At 43.3% G+C, this 19,643-nt stretch overlaps 1 protein-coding gene and 1 long non-coding RNA gene across 5 annotated transcripts in view; one reads left to right on the plus strand and one right to left on the minus strand.

Moving 5' to 3' along the window:
• Positions 1-8,623: 8,623 nt before the first annotated feature.
• LOC308692947 lies at positions 8,624-18,311 on the minus strand. The gene is made up of 3 exons (XR_014030384.1): positions 17,800-18,311; positions 14,573-14,651; positions 8,624-8,792 (listed from the first exon to the last, which is right to left on the minus strand). It is a non-coding gene; the product is annotated as an uncharacterized lncRNA (long non-coding RNA).
• ubr3 (ubiquitin protein ligase E3 component n-recognin 3) overlaps positions 17,809-19,643 on the plus strand; it is a gene marked incomplete at its 5' end in the record, with an annotated part of 75,668 nt that continues 73,833 nt past the window's right edge. For all 4 annotated transcript variants that reach the window (XM_081369580.1, XM_081369582.1, XM_081369581.1 and 1 more), the window contains one exon: positions 17,809-18,245. In XM_081369580.1, coding sequence (XP_081225706.1) covers positions 17,809-18,245 — 437 coding nt within the window. The remainder of the gene's footprint in view (positions 18,246-19,643) is intronic.

Genomic DNA, 19,643 nt, shown 5'->3' on the forward strand with positions numbered 1-19,643 from the left:
GTTAGTTCATGCATTCATGACTTCGAGACTAGATTACTGTAATGCTTTATTAGCTGGTTGTCCTGCATCCTCAATAAACAAGCTACAGTTAGTCCAAAATGCAGCTGCTAGAGTTCTTACTAGGTCAAGGAAATATGATCATATAACACCAATTCTATCATCTCTACACTGGTTACCTATTAAGTTCCGTATCAATTACAAAGTATTACTACTGACCTATAAAGCCCTAAATGGTTTAGCTCCTGGGTATTTAACGGAACAATCCATCGCACAATCCAACAATCCCTACAATCCATCCATTCAGATCAAATGCATTAATATTATGAACAGCAGCTATGCTAATTATTTCCCATCTGCTTTTCTGTTGTTATCTCAGGACGCTAGTCCCGAGGTAAATAGAGTTCGTCAGTTCCAGTTTGTATCCAGCCTCTCATAGAAACTTCAGATGCCCCAACACCCGTGAAGAGACGACTCGACGCCTGTGAAGAGACGACTCAACGCTGGCGATATGTTATGCCCTAAATTAATACATGATTAACTAACTGTATTTTTCCATGTACATTTCTGACGTGCACTTTCTGTAAAGCTGCTTTGAGACAATATGTATTGTGAAAAGCGCTATACAAATAAATTTGAATTGAATTGAATTGAAGATTGTGCGCACATGCGTCTCCTCCTGGCAACAGATAGGCCTTATTGTGCATTTGCATGAATATATTTTCTCAGACAATCTGCTATTATCATGGTAAGCAATCCTCTCTGTAGTTAAAACGTTAAAACACAGCATGCCACAGGAAAAGTGTTCAAAAGCACTGCATCCACAACAAATATTTATATTAATTAGAATCTATTTTTTTTAACTTCTCAGTAATGATTTCATGTAATTTAAGTGTTTAACTCCATTAATGAGAATGGCATAGTTTATCTAAATGTCAGATGTAAAACATGGTTTAAATATTTGTATTTATTTATTTAAACTGTTATTGTGAACATGCACTGAATTTATGATTAGGACTCATAATGAAGATTTACGGTTTTCCTTCATCTGCCGTTAGATGATATATATGCTACAGCAGTCAGTTTCACTAAACGGCCCAACGCGCTCGGTAGCGTGGACATTTAAGAAGGGATGGATGTTTTTTCTTCAAGTGATAGGCTTGGTGAGTGAAACTATATTTGTATTATCTTGCATTTGTATAATTTTCTTTAAAATTACTCTTTCAAGCCCTGTTTTACGCAACGGTTATAAATGAGGCCCCTGGACTGGGATCTCCATTTCCGAGGTCATCAGGCACCAGCGGAGTTATCGAATACTTCACGCAGACTATGGCTCAAACTGAACTGATATCATAACTGATATTTGCGCAGTGGATACCATACCACGGTCAGATAAAACCATGCCACCTCAGGAAATAAGGTAGCCCACATATTCTGGGTTAAAATCAACTAATACTCTATTGACAGCATCTGTGGCCTGCTGTCTATTACCACAGAGAATAATGTACAAATGGACCAAAAGTATGTTAACAACTTTGTCAAACTTGGTGTGGTCTCGTTTGAGTAAGGACTCACTTCCCCGTCTCTCTTCCCTTTCAACGATTGATGTTTAAGTGTGATTGTCTACCGTCCTGAGTATCCAAAGTCTCCTTCGTCTTCCTGGTTCCAGTGATCATCCAGCTACTTACTTCTCTCCATTCCATTGTGTGTAGTCCAGGAATCTCTCACCACAGCATCCACAACCTCCTTCATCATCTGCAAAAGAACCATAAACTGTATGAATCTCATCCTCATTATTTAAAGACATTCACCATTATCGTCACCCACTGGTATTCACTACTTGTTTCAATAAACCTGTTTCTCACTCGTGTCCTTTTGTCTTGAGTCTCTGTTCCATAACAACAACTTGTCTTGAAATACACACTATAAAATACTATATCTACTGTTTACAGAAATTGACAACAAGCTCTGCAGTAAAATGATATGTACTGCATGAGATGACGGGTTAGAAGCTTCCTAAATAAATGTGTAGATCTCCGCTCACTTTCGCTGTTCTACATTTTGTCTTTAATACCATCATGCCTGATCTTCTCTCAGCCAAACTGACCCAGGTCTCCATGCCCACCACAATCTGTCAGTGGATCATCAGTTTAACAATATTAGCTCAAAGGGGAAATATTAATAATAATCCATAATTATTAATTATGATTAATTATTAATATTTGGGTCAGTTAATTAGATTAACTTTGAGGTAAGCCAAATTAATATTACAATAAATTATTCAGTTCCAACAAACTCTTTGATTATTCATTTATTCTAAGGAAAATGTATCTTCATGGTTGCTGAAAATTTATTATTCCTTATCATGTACAGCAATTTAGAGCATGTAACAAGATCAAAATCGTAAAAGGGACTTTGTATGCAAACAGAGGATCAGAAACCAAATTCATAATTATGCACAAGTTTTATTAACTAAATCACAAACATAACTTAACTAAGCAAAACAAACAAACAAACATACATACATTCATCCATCCATACATACATGCAGGTAAAGGGGTGAGTGATGTGGAACCGGAAACAGGAAATAGAACTCTGGAGTAAGATCTATTTTAGTATGAAAAGAACCATAAGCTTATCTTCAGAGCACCTCATTACAGTATACTTGCATGGCAGTTGCAATCGTAGAAAATTCTTGAAGTGGATGAAGATTGGATTCGTTGATGGGTCTATGGCCTTGAAGAAAAGCATGGTGGCTTCGAGCACATGGCTGTTGTGAGTCGAAGCCTGCTGTCCTGGCTTGCTGAGGGCATGCTGGATGTCTGAGAAGACCAGGAGTGGATCGTTGCGTCAGTGATGGTAAAGTTGCAGTTGTTTTCTGGATTGCAGAAAAGTCTGACTCCCTTTTTGGAGTATGAAAGCATGGCAGGCATTGCTCAGGCCTGTGCCAAGTGGGGGGGGGGGGGGGGGGGGGGGGGGGGCAGATCAGCAGAAGCTGCCTTGTTGTCGGATGAGAAGCGTTGAGAAGAGAGTGAGCGGTCACTGTGGTCTGTCTCTAATAAAGCCTGAGAATGGCCACCCCTCTCTGGGTTTGCTGTATGAGAAGGGTGGGCTGTCTGGTGGGAGTTTCCTCTGTGGTGAAGATTTATGACGTTATCTCAAATCTGCCTTACCTCTTTTCTGTTAATTAATACTCAGATAGATATAACAAATCCACACTGCATTCTAAGAGAAGGTGATGTATATCAAAGCGTGAGTCATCAAATGAGGATTAATTAGATAGGAGACATGAAACAGGTAAAGTTACATTGACCGTTGGTTGTATAATAAAATACATACCATGGTGTATACATAATAGGACACAAAACATCACACTCATTCACACAGTTTCTGGGATGCACGTTCATTTCTAGCTCAGTTCGTCTCTGATTAATGCAGCGAAGTCTGCATGGAAGATTGTTTCTTCCCATTGTCTCTCTCTTCCACATGCGCCACATACCTTTCGATCGTAAAAGCTCTCTGTGTTCCCTGTAACAAGACACCGTCCTGCCAGTGTGTTAGCGTCATTTAGGATGTTAAGTTTTGGTGAAAGTTTCACAGTGAGTTTGCTGGATTATTCATTAAATAAATGAATTGTGTGTGTCCGATTGGTCCAGACGCTACATCAGCTTCCTGACAGACAGGCATCAGCTAGTGAGGCTAGGAAAACTCACATCTCTCACTATCAGTACTGGTGCTCCTCAGGGATATGTTTTCTCCACACAACTCTTCTCCCTGTACACGAATGACTGCACCACTAATGACCCTCTGTCAAGCTCCTGAAGTTTGCAAATGACACCTGTCATCGGCCTCATCCAGGACGGTGATGAGTCTGCATACAGACAAGAGGTTTAGCAGCTGGCTGAGATTCTTCCCTGAACAACACACGATATGCAGTCATAAATTTGTTACCACCTCCAATGCTTCTCCAAAAAGTACACCACTGATAAAGTAGAACAAGAGGAGTTACATTTTAAAGCAGGGGCCAAAATGGAGCCACTCTTTACAGAGAGGGGCCAAGTTTAAGTAATGAGTTTTTCATACATTTTACCACTTTCCTTTGTTGCTGGCTCTAGTGTTTTGTTCATTAACTGTTCTTTAAAGCCCCAAGTTCAAGCACTTACTGGATTTATAGTTTTTTCAAAGCACTTTCTGGATTTAGAAACTTTAAAATCAACAGGTTAAATATTTCCACATTTTACTTTCCTTCACCAAGAATAAGTCACATAATGAAATATAAGACAACATTTGAAGAAATTAAAGCTTCAGTGCAAATTTGGAGTTCTGTTTCTGTTTTGGGTACCAACAAGAATATTCATGAGCATATGATCAAATAAAATAGGTATAATGTACTTTATTGTTGTTCTGACCATGGTATATTTCAAATCTGAGGATAACTCCATGCCAGGTGTTTCTGTTTAGAGGAGACTTTAAAACGCTAATAGTTACTTGCATTATCTAAGCATCAATGCAGTTGTCCGCAAACTGTCCCCATTCATATTTTGTTTCCATGTGCACACATTCACACTCCATATCCCCCCCCCCACATTTTTTTGATCAAACTTAATTTCACCTTTATCATTTCTATCAAATGTCTTCCTTTAAAAAACATTCTCATGGTCTTATGTCGATTCTCTTTCCTAAAGTATCTATAAACTTTAATCGTTCAAGTCAACAGGTGCATACGGGCTAGCATGTTAGCTTAGTCTTCTAAGCTTTGTCATCAACACACAACAATTTAGTAAATTAATACTGTTTTTGCTAAAAAAAAATGCCAGTGAATGATTCATACAACTTATTTTACTCTGATGATGCCTCATATTACAGATTGAGGCAAAAAAATTAATAAATTGTAGCAAGCAATTATATAATGTGATAAAGGCTATTTCGATTAGCATTACATTATCAATACTTTTTTCTCATAAAAATACCTGCGATGGCTTGAGGAACACTAATAAACCATATATTGTTGCAATCGTGTGTTTGTGTGCTATTTGTCTTCATGTATCATTAGTCAAAACGTTTATAACTGCTTTGAATTAATTTGTTTTCAGTGATAGCTGGATGCCTTGTCTGGTGGTGCGTCCTAATACACCCTAAAACTATACTCTTTTTGTGAAGAAAAGGTTTATACTTTTGAGTGTAGGCCTATAGCAAAAGAGTAGACAAGCTTTGGGACATACTATCACGTTATACAATTGCGTCTTGTGTATGTGCTTTATTTAATGTTAAAAGCGTGTAATGTGACTTTGAATATCATTTAGTGCTCCAGCTTTGTAGCTGTAAAAGCAACAATGGATAATTCACCTCAGATCTTGAAATTAAACAAATGGAAACAAGAACATTAAAACTGTGAACAAACAAGTGTATTATTTGACAAAGACTGTTTTAGTAACTCAGTATAGCCTTTGTATTTTTAATAATGTTTAAAGGGATACTTCACCTCTGGAAAGATGAATCTGTATTTAAAATAGGTCATTTATGTAGAAGAAATGTGAAGAATTTTTTTAATTCGGAGCTTTCTAGACTGAGAAAAGCCAGAAAATGTATTTTTGGCTTATGTGGATGAAAGACAACAACTCCCAGAATGCACTTGCTTCACTGCCCTAGGAGGCCACTCCCAAGCCACGCCTACCGGTAAGAGAGCGCAGTTGAAAACAACAAGAAGGTTAGGCTACTAACTTAGTGAGTCTCCGTGACGAGTTTGCCCGTGATTTCGAGATAGCCCAAAATGTCCGGGATTTGGCTTTTGCGTTCTACAGTCGCCATTCATTATGTTTACTGTGGCGAGCAGGACGAGGCAGAGGGGCGCGGGAGAACGGCGCTAGACCGGTGGCGTCATTACTGAGATGCGCCTGGTCTCGCATCTCTCACGGAGGAGCGGGAATTTTCTTAGAAATGGTAAAACACACATCAATCGATCACTTGTTTAGCGTTCATGTAAACACTACATTCAGACTCACCAATCGGAATGAATTCAGTTAGATTGAAACAAAAGGTGTGCATGTAAACAATGAATGGCGACCGCAGAACGCAAAAGCTGAATCCCGGACATTTTGAACGATCTCGCCCGCCGGACAAGTCCGGGAAAAGGAGGATGGTAACCCCTACTAATCAGCTTTCTCCTACTACTCAGTTATCTCCACAGAACAAGAGCCTGCTAGCTTAGCTTCCAAAGCTGACACTGTGTGTACATTCTGTGAGTGAGATCCCACCCTCTATGGGCGGGCTGAACACATGCGGAACAGCTCCTCCTACTGGCTGTAGTCTTTAGCCTCTGGCCAAAAAAATCCTCCGATGACGCAAAATGACGATTTTTGCGTCATCAGAGGATTTTTTTCCAGACAAAAAATACATAAATCTCTCGTCTCAGGGGGATATGAGGGTGGAAAGCATGGTAATTCGAAAATACTACAGGTTTTCTACTAATACAAAGCTTACTGCTAAATCCTGAAGTATCCCTTTAAATGGTGTAATATTTGTGAATTTGATTACGCAGCTACTTATCCATTTTCTTGAGATTGACGTCATTACTCTCTGGTGCTGCGCGCTTGCCGCGAGACTCCGCCCACACGCTAGCTGTTCTGATTGGCTGTGGGTTTTGATTGATTTTGACGCATCTCGCAGTCGCGTCGCGTCAGTGTGGACAGACAAATTATTTGTCGCTGGAATCTTACCGCATCGCGCCTGGTTAGGACACGGTGTTACAGTATGAATTAAAAACAAACATTACCGCAATAAATTCAGTTTTAATGATAATTAAAATGTGAAACGCTAATACCGTCTGGAATTTTATCGAGAAACTGCTAACAGTTTCATTCTTATTGCAGTGTGTAAGACATTGCCCTGTTTGTTCTCTTTCTGGCTCATGTCTTGATTGAAAGTTCAGTGAATTATTCATAACACTATACATTGATTTTCAACCAAACATTTTAACACACCTCCACGTGAGTGTATTTGGCATTTTGTTTAAAATTAAATTAAAATAAGATAAAGTTTTTCTACTTGATGATTCTGAAAGAAAACGCACCTGTAACCTAAAGTTGCCATAGGCTAACGAACGCATCTTCCACGATCGCACGTGTTTGAAAGATAAACCGCACGCTCATATTTTAGCAGAAGGCTTTGTAAAGTAGCCTAGGTTCAACAGCGTTAAGTTAAAGAGTGCAAACTTTACCATTCAACTGAACTGTGCACATTCATTTTAGACTCTTACATTGTGCTCTTACGCCGTCAATGCAATAAATGCAATAAACAAACAGTTTTGGTGGAAACAGGAGAGTCGATGTGCACATTTCTTTCTGCAGTGAGTTGGGCAGCTGTATAGTTTTATGTTTTTTTTGGATACGATTCCAGGTTAGTACCTGGACATCCTTTTCAGACAGCTTCCTCCTCGTCACAGATGAGACAGCGAAACATGCACCAACAATTTGTCCTCTTTTGAACTCTGATATATCTCCCATTATGTTGTGTGGACTGTATATGTACAGCTGTGCTTCTGCTCTGCTAATTCAACATTCACACTCTGCTTTTACTGATGGAATGTAAAATCAGTGAAGATTGGCAACCAGGCCATGCATTAATGCGTGGAACCTCCAACAGTGTTTCAGTTTATATATTAATATAATATATATATATATATATATATATATATATATTTTTTTTTTTTTGAGACTGCAAATACTTTACAGAAAAGAAGAGTTCTCTGTACTCTCATATTTATAAACTGAATAGACTAACATAGATATTTGTGCTCAGAGCTGTACCATTAGTTCACTAACAGTGATTGCATGCATTGAATAAATATTACATTATCTGAATATTGAGTTGTGGTATATTAGAGTTTATAACCGGGTGACAGAGACCTCTTGAGGTAAGATGAACATACTGCACTGGAAATCACACTCAGTCGACCTTGAAAGAACCTACCAAACCAGGTCAGACTGCGAGGTCTTTCATGTAACATCACTGAAGATGAAGTATGGGTAAACTTGTTTCCCTGGGTAGAGTCCCGAGAGTGGCGTAGTCATGAGTGTGGTTTCAATTTCCAACTGTCCCTAAAACCCCAACCCAACTTTCTGTTTTACATACAATTTGACTACAGCCATCAGGGAACCAACTCATCTACACAACCTGGCATAGGGCTCGTTTTATTATGCCGTTTTCTTTCAGAACTAAACTAAAAGCTAATCAAATAAAAATATAAACAATAGTAAATACATAAATTAAGCTACATATTATAGGCCGTATAGGGGCTGGATAGTTTTTTTACCAAATTAAGGTGGCCCTGTCCCAAACACTATCAACTGTTTGTTTCTCTGCGTTTGGGGTTTGCGGTGCTATACAAAGTTACTTGAGTTACTTGATTGAAACATGTTCTATCAAAATGAAAACATTGAGTTAAGCCAAAGAGTAAGCCGTTTCAAGTCAGTTTAACATGATGTATAGTGTTTGAACATGAAACCTGAAACAATGGTTTTAAATCAAAATGAATGGTTTAAACAAAGTGAACAACATCAAAAAATTATGTTTTTGAGTGCACTGATAATTTATGAATAGACCAGGTAGGAAGTGTCGTCTAACTCACCGGTATATCCAGCAGATCAAGTCAATGTACCCAAGCATTGAGGGCTCGCAGGCCAGTTGGTGGTGAGGTTGTAACTGGTGAAGTGTCGATAAAAACATTCCTTGAGTCCAATCCAAAGATAAAATCCCTGAAGCAGAAAATCAGTCCCATCTCCAACACACCAGCACAACTATTGCAGCAGGCGACACATCAATATCAATGAAATATCACTTATCTATGAATTAAAAATGAGGACAATACTTTTTTCCCCCACTTCTTGTGGGTTCTTTATACTATTATTATTATCAATTATTATTATGTTTACAAACTGATCCTAACTGGTTTTAATACAATTAATTAATCACACTATGAAAAATAGTAAATAAACCATTACAAATAAGGGTTCAAAAAAGTATTATAACAAAAATATGACAGAAAAACTGGACGACGCTGTTTCAATGGCGGCATCTGAAAGTGAGGAATGGTCGGGCTCCGCGGACCCCGCCCCCCTCTCTCAGCTGGATCCCACTGACACTCGAGCGAGCATCGACGCCGAACTCTTCCGTGTAATGTCTCGCGCTGTCGAAGAACTGGGACTCGACTGGCTTTCCCCAGCTGAGCCTACCAAAAGCCGCCTCGACGAATGGTACCTGCCGGGGCGCCAACAGGCCCCTCGTCAGCGTGCCGCCCCCTTCATGCCCGAGGTTCATGATGAGCTCACCAAAAGCTGGCGCGCGCCCTTTTCAGCGCGAACGCGCTCTTCAGCTTCTTCAACGCTCTCCTCTGTCGACGGCGCTGAAGAGAAGGGGTATGTTTCTCTCCCTCCATTAGAGGAAGCGGTCGCTGCACACTTATGCCCTCCCACTGCTGGGAGTTGGAGGGCTAAAACCGTGCACCCCTCTAAACCGTGCAGGTCCACTTCGGCTCTCGCCAGCCACGCTTATGCTGCCGCCGGCCAAGCCGCCTCTGCACTCCACGCTATGGCGACCCTGCAGGTGTTTCAAGCTAAGCTCCTCCGCACTATGGACGAGTCTGGCCCGGACCCAGACACCTTCAAAGACCTCGGGAGTGCTACAGATTTGGCGCTGAGGGCCACAAAGACCACAGCGCAAGCACTGGGCCGCAACATGTCTAGCCTGGTTGTCTTAGAGTGCCACCTGTGGCTTACTTTAACGGAGATCAGGGACGCTGACAAAACCGCCTTCCTCGACTCTCCAGTCTCTCCATCCGGTCTCTTCGGCCCTTCTGTAAATGGCTTCGCTGATCGCTTCACGGAGGCTCAGAAAGCTTCAAGTGCTATGAGGCACTTCCTGCCCAAGCGCTCTAGCTCGGTCCAACGGCGCCCCAAGAGCACGCCGCGACCGGAAAAGCCCGCGTCTCAGGTTCTCCAGCCCCTCCCCGCGGCTGACACCACTCGACGCCTGAAGCCTGCAAAACGATTCCCGTTTCCCAGGCGCCAGGGCCCTCGACCGAAGCTGACGCTCGACCATGAGCCCAAGAAGCCGTCCTAACCGGCAGGAAAAGGGGTCTATGTCCCGCCGCGGCCAGACCAGCCCCGAAGATCGCTCGAGTGCTTCTCACAGCTCCCTCTTCAGTTCAGGCGGCTGGAGCAGTTGTGTATGCAGACAATGGGCCCGTCACGTGTTACACACCCCTGCACCCAAACGCTGTTTTAACAGCGACCCACACAGAGCACAAAACGAGCAAAATTTCTCCCCTGACTTCATATCAGTTCGAGCCCCCGTCTCTGGGCGTTCCAGATATGATGATGCCTCTGGCTCTTCGGGCTCTAGCCTGGCAGGCTATCCCAGGAGTTTCAGAATGGGTAATAAACATCATAAAGCACGGCTACTCGCTTCAGTTTGCACGCAGACCCCCGCGCTTTCGCGCTGTGGTTCAAACCTCGGTCAGCAGCACACTGTGTCATGTCCTCCGCACCGAAGTATTAAGTCTGCTAGCAAAAGGGGCTATCGAGAGGGTTCCCCCTTCTCTAAGCGAGTCAGGCTTTTACAGCCGTTACTTTCTCGTTCCGAAGAAAGACGGCGGCCTGAGGCCCATTTTAGATCTCAGACATCTGAACAAGGCTCTCATGTCACGGCCGTTCAGGATGCTCACGACCAGACATATACTGGCGCAAATTCGCCCGGGCGACTGGTTTTTCTTAGTAGATCTGAAAGACGCTTACTTTCACATTCAAGTGAATCCCCACCACAGGCCATTCTTGAGATTCGCCTTCGAGGGGCAGACATACCAGTACACGGTTCTACCGTTTGGACTGGCACTGGCACCTCGTACATTCACGAAGTGCATGGATGCAGCTCTCTCCCCCCTGAGACAGCGGGGAATGCGCATTCTAAACTACCTCGACGACTGGCTCATTCTGACTCAGTCAGAAGCGGAGTCACATACTCACAAAACCTGGCTCCTCAGCCATCTAGAATGTCTAGGGCTCAGGGTGAATTTTTCAAAGAGTATTCTGTCACCCAGCCAACGTATCACGTTCCTGGGGACAGTATTCGACTCCGTTCTTATGAGAGCATGGCCCTCCCCGGCCCGTGCTCTATCGATTCAGCGGCTCGCCACATCGTTCACGGAGGGCTCTCATGCACCCCTCAGAACGTTTCAGAGGATCCTTGGCCTTATGGCCTCAGCATCATCAGTACTCCAACTAGGCCTACTGCGCATGCGTCCTCTTCAGCTATGGCTAGCACCTCGGGTGCCACTCCACGCCTGGCACTCAGGCCGATTGATTATCAAGGTGGATCAGCGCTGTGTTCAAGCCCTGGCCCCTTGGACGAACGCCAGCTGGTTTCAGCAGGGCGTGAGTATGGGGGTGGTCTCCAAGAGGAGGGGGATTTCAACAGACGCTTCCAACTTAGGTTGGGGAGCCCTGTACGAGGGCAGGCCTGCCTCCGGCCTCTGGTCGAGCTCGGAGAAACGCCTACACATCAACTGCCTCGAAATGAGGGCAGTTTTTCTGGCCCTGAAAACCTTCCTCCCATACCTGGCTGGACACCACGTATTGGTCCGGACGGACAACATGTCAGTGGTATCTTACATAAATCGCCAGGGCGGCCTCAGGTCCCGCAACCTGCTTGCCATAGCCACCCAGCTACTGTTATGGGCTCACACCAATCTGCGCTCGCTCAGGGCAGCTCACGTGCCGGGCACGTTGAACACAGGAGCAGACATGCTCTCTCGGGGCAGGGTTCCCCCAGAGGAATGGTCTCTCCACCCTCAGACGATTCTCCTACTTTGGGAGGTCTTCGGGAAGGCAGAAGTAGATCTCTTCGCCTCAGAAGACAATCGTCACTGCCCAATCTTCTTTTCAAAGTGCAGGGATGCGTTGGCCCACGACTGGCCCAGCCTTCCCCTCTATGCTTTTCCTCCAGTCTCGATGCTCCCTCAGGTCATCGAACGGATCAGAGACACGAAATTCGCAGTGCTCCTGATAGCTCCTCTATGGCGAACCCAGTCTTGGTTCCCGGAGCTGATACGGCTGTCTGTGACAGACCCTTGGCCAATCCCAGTGAGGCGCGACCTCCTGGCTCAGGCCAGCAGGACTATATGGCATCCCCGTCCCGATTTGTGGGCCCTACACGCTTGGCCACTCAACGGGTACCCCAGGACCTCCCAGAGGGCGTCCTGAACACGATCAGGGAGGCTAGAGCTCCGTCTACCAGACGCCTCTACCACCATAAATGGTCAGTGTTTTCCAGCTGGTGTTTAGCTCGAAACCTCGACCCACACACTTGTGAAGTTCCAAGAGTGCTATCCTTTCTCCAGGAGATGCTGGATGCGGGTCGCTCCCCCTCCACTCTCAAGGTATACGTAGCAGCCATTGCTGCACAGCATGTATTGGAAGCCGGAGCCTCCTTAGGAAAATGCGACCTTATAGTTCGCTTCCTTAAGGGCGCCAGAAGGCTTAACCCGCCTCGGCCGCCATCTGTCCCAGCATGGGACCTTTCTTTGGTTCTGCGGGCTCTTAAGGGACCTCCCTTTGAACCTCTTCAGTCAGCCGACCTAAAGCCTCTCTCCCTGAAAACCGCCCTGCTGTTGGGCACTGGCGTCAGTCAAGAGAGTAAGTGACTTACAGGCGCTCTCTACTAGCGCTTCCTGTCTGGAATTCGGCCCCAATGACTCTAAGGTCATCCTTAGGCCAAGGCACGGATATATTCCTAAGGTGCTCTCAACTCCGTTCAGAGCCCAGGTTATTTCTCTGTCAGCTCTTCCCACTTCAGAAGAGTTCAGTGATGTTCTCACACTCTGCCCTGTCAGAGCTTTGAGAATTTATTTAGAGCGTTCAGCCTCTTTCAGACAGTCTGAACAGCTTTTTGTTTGTTTCGGGGGCCGAACCAAAGGTCTTCCCGTCACGAAGCTCACGCTGTCCAGATGGATAGTGGATGCCATTGCTCTGGCCTACACCTCACTGGGCCTTACATGTCCCATAGGTGTTAGAGCTCACTCCACGAGAGGCGTCGCCTCCTCGTGGGCCTGGTCAAGTGGTGTTCCTATCGAGGACATTTGTGCGGCGGCCGGATGGTCCGTCCCGTCCACATTTGTGAGATTTTACAACCTGGAAGTTCCTGCTCTGCAGGCACGAGTTCTCTCTATCTAAGCTCTGGCTCTGCGGACCCAGGCTAAATTTGACATTCCTTCTGGCACATTTGTGTGATGACCGGCTAGTCTGTTTCGTCCGCATCTGTGAAACGTTACAACCCAAAGTCCCTGCTCCGCAGGTACGAATTCTCTCTAGCTAGGCCCTGGCTCTATGGATCCAGACTAGTTACGAAAATGCCTATGTAGGACGTTATGCGGTGGCAGGCTGGTCCGTTCCGTCCGCATCTTAAACCTCTATGGTACCTGCCTTATAGGCATGAGTAGTCTCTATCTAACGCTGGCTCTGTGGACCCAGACTAGTTTTTGACTCAGACACTGGTTGTCATCTCGAGTTGTGGGATTCTTAAGACTGGCCCTTGGCCCAGCTTTATCTGTTTGGATATCTAAGGGCCCGAAGATTTGGTCTCTTTATCCTAGGCTATTCTGTACTTCCTGGAGCTCTCGGTGAGTCAGATTGGCCAAAGACGACAAGCACGGCGTTTTAAATAGTGTTCCCACAGCGTTTGCAACGCAGTACGAGAGAACGTTCTCATAAGGGAACGTACTTGGTTACTTACGTAACCTCGGTTCCCTTAGAGATAAGGGAACGAGTACTGCGTTGCCTTGCCGTGCTATTGTCTCTTATGGCAGGTGTCTTTTCGCTTCAGTCGATTTAAACCTGTCAAATGGCGGATTCTCTATGTATTTATACTCTTCTGTCACGTGCGGTTTCGCGCGCTTGACTCTGGCAGAGTGCCAAGCGCCCCGATTGGTCCGCGCTCCTCTGCTGATCCGCCATTGGTTCGGGCAGTTGCTTTGCACAAGCCAATCAGCACGCTCACGCGAGCTTCTAGCTCTCGCATGTGCTGCAGCAATGCGTTTTAAAATAAAGGCTTCAATATTCTCGAGAAAAGGAGTTTTCCCACAGCGTTTGCAACGCAGTACTCGTTCCCTTATCTCTAAGGGAACCGAGGTTACGTAAGTAACCAAGTACGTTATATAAATAAGAAGAAAGGAACAAATTATGAGTAATAGGACAAATAAACGACAGAAAAAACACAAATGAAATAGGCAGTGATTTAAGTTTTTGACAGTGATACGCCTATAGGTTGCATATATTTAAGTAAGAAATACTATTCAAATGTAAAATAAAAGTAAGTGATGCAGTAATTTGTAAAAGGAAAGCAATTTGTAATTGCTTCTTTGAAATTTGTTCTTTTAAAAAATATTATTAGGGGTCCAAGCACTGAATGTGCCAAATGTTATCAAAAGATTTGCTAAATATTTGGATTTCTGATCACTCTTTCTGGTAACATTTCAATAAAAAATCTTTATTTTAGTCTATATTTCAGCAGTTTAAATGTACTTAACACATGGTGAGTTCTTGCTGAAGTGTTTTCTCTTGTCACATTGGTAAGGTTACTGCAGTCTGAAGAGGTCTGATATCATTCTAGTATTAGAGAAACACAAAGTATTTTTGTTGAGTCATAAACACATGTTTACTTGTGAAGTTGAGTAATAATATATCAAGATATTCGTCCAAAATAGTCTCAGTAACCAACATGCTTCTGACAGATAAGCAACATCTCACCATGCCACCTGCCCAACCCTCTGTATAGAAATCAAACGACGACAACGCATCGCGAGAAAAACGCGAAATACACAAGGCTTGTTTGAGATGAGCAAAATCTGCGCAGAACCGATCACCGGTGATCAGCGCGAGATGCATGCCGGTTAGAAATGTGTCCGAGAGCGGTCCGCCTTGCTCTGATGTCATGCTGACGTATGTCAAAAATCTCTCGCGAGCGCAAGGCACACCTGTCGGATTCTGCAGTCGGGCGCAGTTGCTCTCCACCGACTGCGCTGATCAAAAGCACGATGGGAAACGACTTGCTGACGACACAGCTTAATGCTCATTGGTTTAAACAACTGTGATGTATTGTTCTCTTTTAAAATGTTTGATTTTAAAACTCTAATATCATGTTTTATGTGTATATGTTATTTGTGAATATTCCCAAACTATCTGACAGTGCGATCTCTTTGGTTTATGCAATTTAATTTTTATAAAAAAAAATAAAATAAATGAAAACACATATGTCTGTATTAAAGAAAACAATATTGATAAACATGTATTTGGAATGGAATTAAATAACAAGTAGCCTACTTTGGGTGTCTTGTTCATTTTATTTATTTTCAAATAAAAGCAACATAACTTGAATTACATCCAGTTTATTAGCAACACTGTGCACGAGCGTGAATCCCGTGAATCCCGCGATATCCGTCGTTGATCTCGCAGGTGTCAGATCCACTGCGAGAAGAGAGAACTGTCCGGCTTGCCTGCGCTTTTTTCACTCCTCCTCTCACTGCAGCCGCCTACTCTCGCCTACATTTCAGGCGAGGCGAGGCGCATCTCAAACAAGAGGCTTGTTTGAGATAAGCAAAATCTGCGCAGAATCGATCACCGGTGATCAGCGCGAGATGCATGCCGGTTAGAAATGTGTCCGAGTGCGGCCCGCCTTGCTCTGATGTCATGCTGACGTATGTCAAAAATCTCTCGCGAGCGCAAGGCGCACCTGTCGGATTCTGCAGTCGAGCGCAGTTGCTCTCCACCGACTGCGCTGATCAAAAGCATGATGGGAAACGACTTGCTGACGACACAGCTTAATGTTCATTGGTTTAAACAACCGTGATGTATCGTTCTCTTTTAAAATGTTTGATTTTAAAACTCTGATATCATGTTTTATGAGTATACGTTATGTGTGAATATTCCCAAACTATCTGACAGTGCGATCTCTTTGGGTTATGCAATGTAATTTAAAAAAAAAAAAAAATAAATAAACACATATGTCTGTATTAAATAAAAAAGATTGATAAACATGTATTTGGAATGGAATTAAATAAGTAGGCTACTTTGGGTGACTTGTTTATCATATTTATTTTCATATAAAAGCAACAGAACTTAAATTACATCCAGTTTATTATCAACACTGTGCACGAGCGTGAATCCCGCGATATCCGTCTTTGATCTCACATGTGTCAGATCCACTGCGAGAAGAGAGAACTGTCCGGCTTGCCTGCGCTTTTTTCACTCCTCCTCTCACTGCAGCCGCCTACTCTCGACTACATTTCAGGCGAGGCAAGGCGCATCTCAAACAAGCCTAAGCCTACAAATTACACCTGCAAAACCTCGCGAGAAACACCAAACACTTGATCGGGCTCAACTTCCTGATTCCGCTAGAGGGCGCTCGTCGGCTCAACAAACGGATTCCTCCATTGAAACGCATTAGAATGTCTGGACTTTTTTGTCTTATTTGAGACATTTGTACACTAAAAAAAGTATTCTTTTAAAGCTCTTATTTACTATCAATAGTCCCAGTGGTCCAATTTTAAATCTGATACAGTAATCGTGCTAAAATAATTCCAGTAATCACAACTGACTGTGACAGTCATGGTCCGTAAATAGTAGCCAATCACATGACGCAATTGTGGCAGCAAAAGTTTCACAGTGAGAAACTTTAATGAATTGAAAATACACAGTGGCAAGTTAAATTAGGATTAATATATTATATCTGACCAGATAGAAGTGATTTTTGGTTTTCTGTAATTTATTTAAATTCTTGGTATAGCTTTGTTTTGCTGCCTCCTTTATGATAAATTACTAGCACTGGATTGATACTGATGATTTATGCTCGTTTTGTAAAAGTGAGAAAGAGCTGTTGACGCATGCTTTTTGATTGTAAAATCATCGAATGTTTCTGGAGGGAATCGGCAGAATTGCTCTATAAATTAGTAAAGATTAAATACTATTTTACATTAAAATATATTATTAGGCTATTATGAAAACGAAGCTAACAGAGGGCTTGGATACACTGTTCATTTATTTATAGGCCTACTGCTGGCAAAATTGTATAGGCTATGTAAACAAAAGTATGTAAACTCATCCACAGTCTTTAAGTTGTTTATATTAGAATTTGACTGTCTCATGTTTTCTCTGAAATTGCTAAAACACAAAAAGTCATTAACATAGCCTACTGTTTAAAATATTATGATATTTGTAGAACATTAACAGAAAGGCATTAATAACTGAAAGTTTTACAAACAAGACTGAGTTTACATTCAATCATCACATCACAAAATACATAGCCTATACCATTCCCAACAGTAATTAAGTTAAAGACAAAGTAAAGAGAAAGATAAAAAAATAAAGCAAATTAGGGGAGTAGGAAGTTTTTCAAATGATAAAACCAAAATCTTCCAATAAGGAGTACAAATACACTGCTTTGGGACTTTTCATCCTTCTCAATGTCTCCAAATATATATTACAAATTCCTCCTTAAAAAACAATAATCGTGGAGGAATTTGTATGCTATGCTATGTTTGTTACTTGTTCTGTCTACATTAAAAAAAAAAAAAAAAAGAAAAAGAAAAAATGCTAGCGCTGGATAAAAGCGTCCGCTAAATGACTCAGAGGTAAATTAAGCTCCGCCCCTTTTAGCGCTCTGTTTATTGCCACACCAGAGCGCCGCTTAGCAAAGATCTCGCGAGATGCCTCGCGAACACAGCAACAAGACAACCAAAATAAAGTGAGCACAACAAACCCGGAGCGCATGATGGCGGCGTCGCTGCTGCGCCGGGACAAGAGATCCACCGCCGCCCACCTGAAGGCAGACCTCCAGCGGGCCGACAACAGCTCGGGGCTGCGGCAGCTGCGGGAGCTCCTGGACGCCGTGCTGGACCCGGAGCGCGGCTCGGACCCGGACCCGGAGGGGCTGGACTGGTGTAAATGGCTGCTGGCCGGAGGGGACGCTTTCGACGAGTTCTGCCGGACCGTCCGATCCTACGATAACGCCACCCTCTGCGGGCTGGTGTGGACCGCCAACTTCGTGGCCTACCGTTGCCGGACTTGCGGCATCTCTCCGTGCATGTCGCTGTGTGCGGAGTGCTTCAATAACAGCGACCACACGGGCCATGATTTTAACATGTTCCGGAGTCAGGCCGGCGGGGCCTGTGACTGCGGGGACGGGAACGTGATGAAAGAGAGCGGGTCAGTAGCCACTCTGAGCGGACATCTGACTGACTGTCAGGGGCTGTGTCTCTAACCCTTGGCAGTGAGCTGAGTCTGACTGCACGGACAGCTTTATAGGGGTGTCATAGCATGGGCGCATCCCGAGTCAGATTTGGATGTCATATCATGGGCGGTAGGCAACCAAAACCTGCAGGGTTTTGGGGGATCATAGTGTCATTGCGATCTGCCTATCTTGCCATTATTATTGTTGTTGTTATTTTTAGGCATCATAACATATGCGGTATATGTATTTTTGGACATTGATTGAACGTCCAAGCTGTCTACCTGGTCTTAATTTTTTCCCCAGTATAACGTTAGTTCATTGGTGTGCTGGTTCAGCTGCATGTTGGCCATCACAGGAGAGGTCTGAATAAGCAGGAATTTTGGGCATCATAGTTTTAAACCTAGTGAGCTGCCTATACCTTGATATCATAATATAAGTGCATCCCGAGTCGGCAGATGTTTTGGGCATCATATTATAAAATCAGCAGCATTTCTGAGATCAGTCTCTGGCAGTTTTCCTAAGCCACGTTTATAAAAGCTACTTAAATGTACTAAGTAAAACACACAAAAACATAAAATTAGTAAATTAAAGTGAAAACAGAAAATATAAAAATAAAATTTGAATGCAAAATAATAACTAATGCTATAATAGTACATCAATGATACAAAAAATGAAACAAAAAACCCTGCAGCCGAATTGTACTGATCACACTCTTCACAGTTAGCATGCCGACCGCCTAGACAACAATTGAATTTTACAAATTAAATGAATTCTGTCTGAATCTGGAGAATCACAAGCCACTTTTCCACCATCGGGCGACGCCGTTTGAATCTGTAATCGTGCCGTGCCTCACCAAGCTCAAGTGGAAATACAACTGGAACCGTCCATTACTGTTCTCTGAACCGTTCGGCCTGACGGTGGAAAAGTAGCTATAGTCTCAAACCTTGTAAACCGTCTTCTATACTCATAATCAGCAAAAACTGTGGACCTCGTAGCATTGGCTTGTTGATCACATTATAGGTGTGTTCTGTTTCAGCAGCATGTCGCCATCAGGAGTACCCGAATAAGCAGGATTTTTGGGCATCATAGTAGTGAGCTGCCGATACCTAGACAACATTTTTGGGAATCATATAGGCAGATCCTGAGTCAGAAATTGGGTTAGGCGTCATTGTCTCAAATCTAGTGAGCCTATGCTACATGGATAGCATACTTGGACATCGGTGCGTTCTAAATTAATATTAATATTATAGGTTTTTGTGCATCATATTATAAAGCTAGTGACCTGACTACCCACGACAGTGTTTCCCAACCTTGTTCCTGAAGTGTTTCCCAAACTCTTCCTAATCAAACACAACTGATTCAACTCATCAGCT

This window comes from Scardinius erythrophthalmus, assembly GCF_964197995.2.
Source record: "Scardinius erythrophthalmus genome assembly, chromosome: 6".
Classification (NCBI taxonomy): Eukaryota; Metazoa; Chordata; class Actinopteri; order Cypriniformes; family Leuciscidae; genus Scardinius; species Scardinius erythrophthalmus.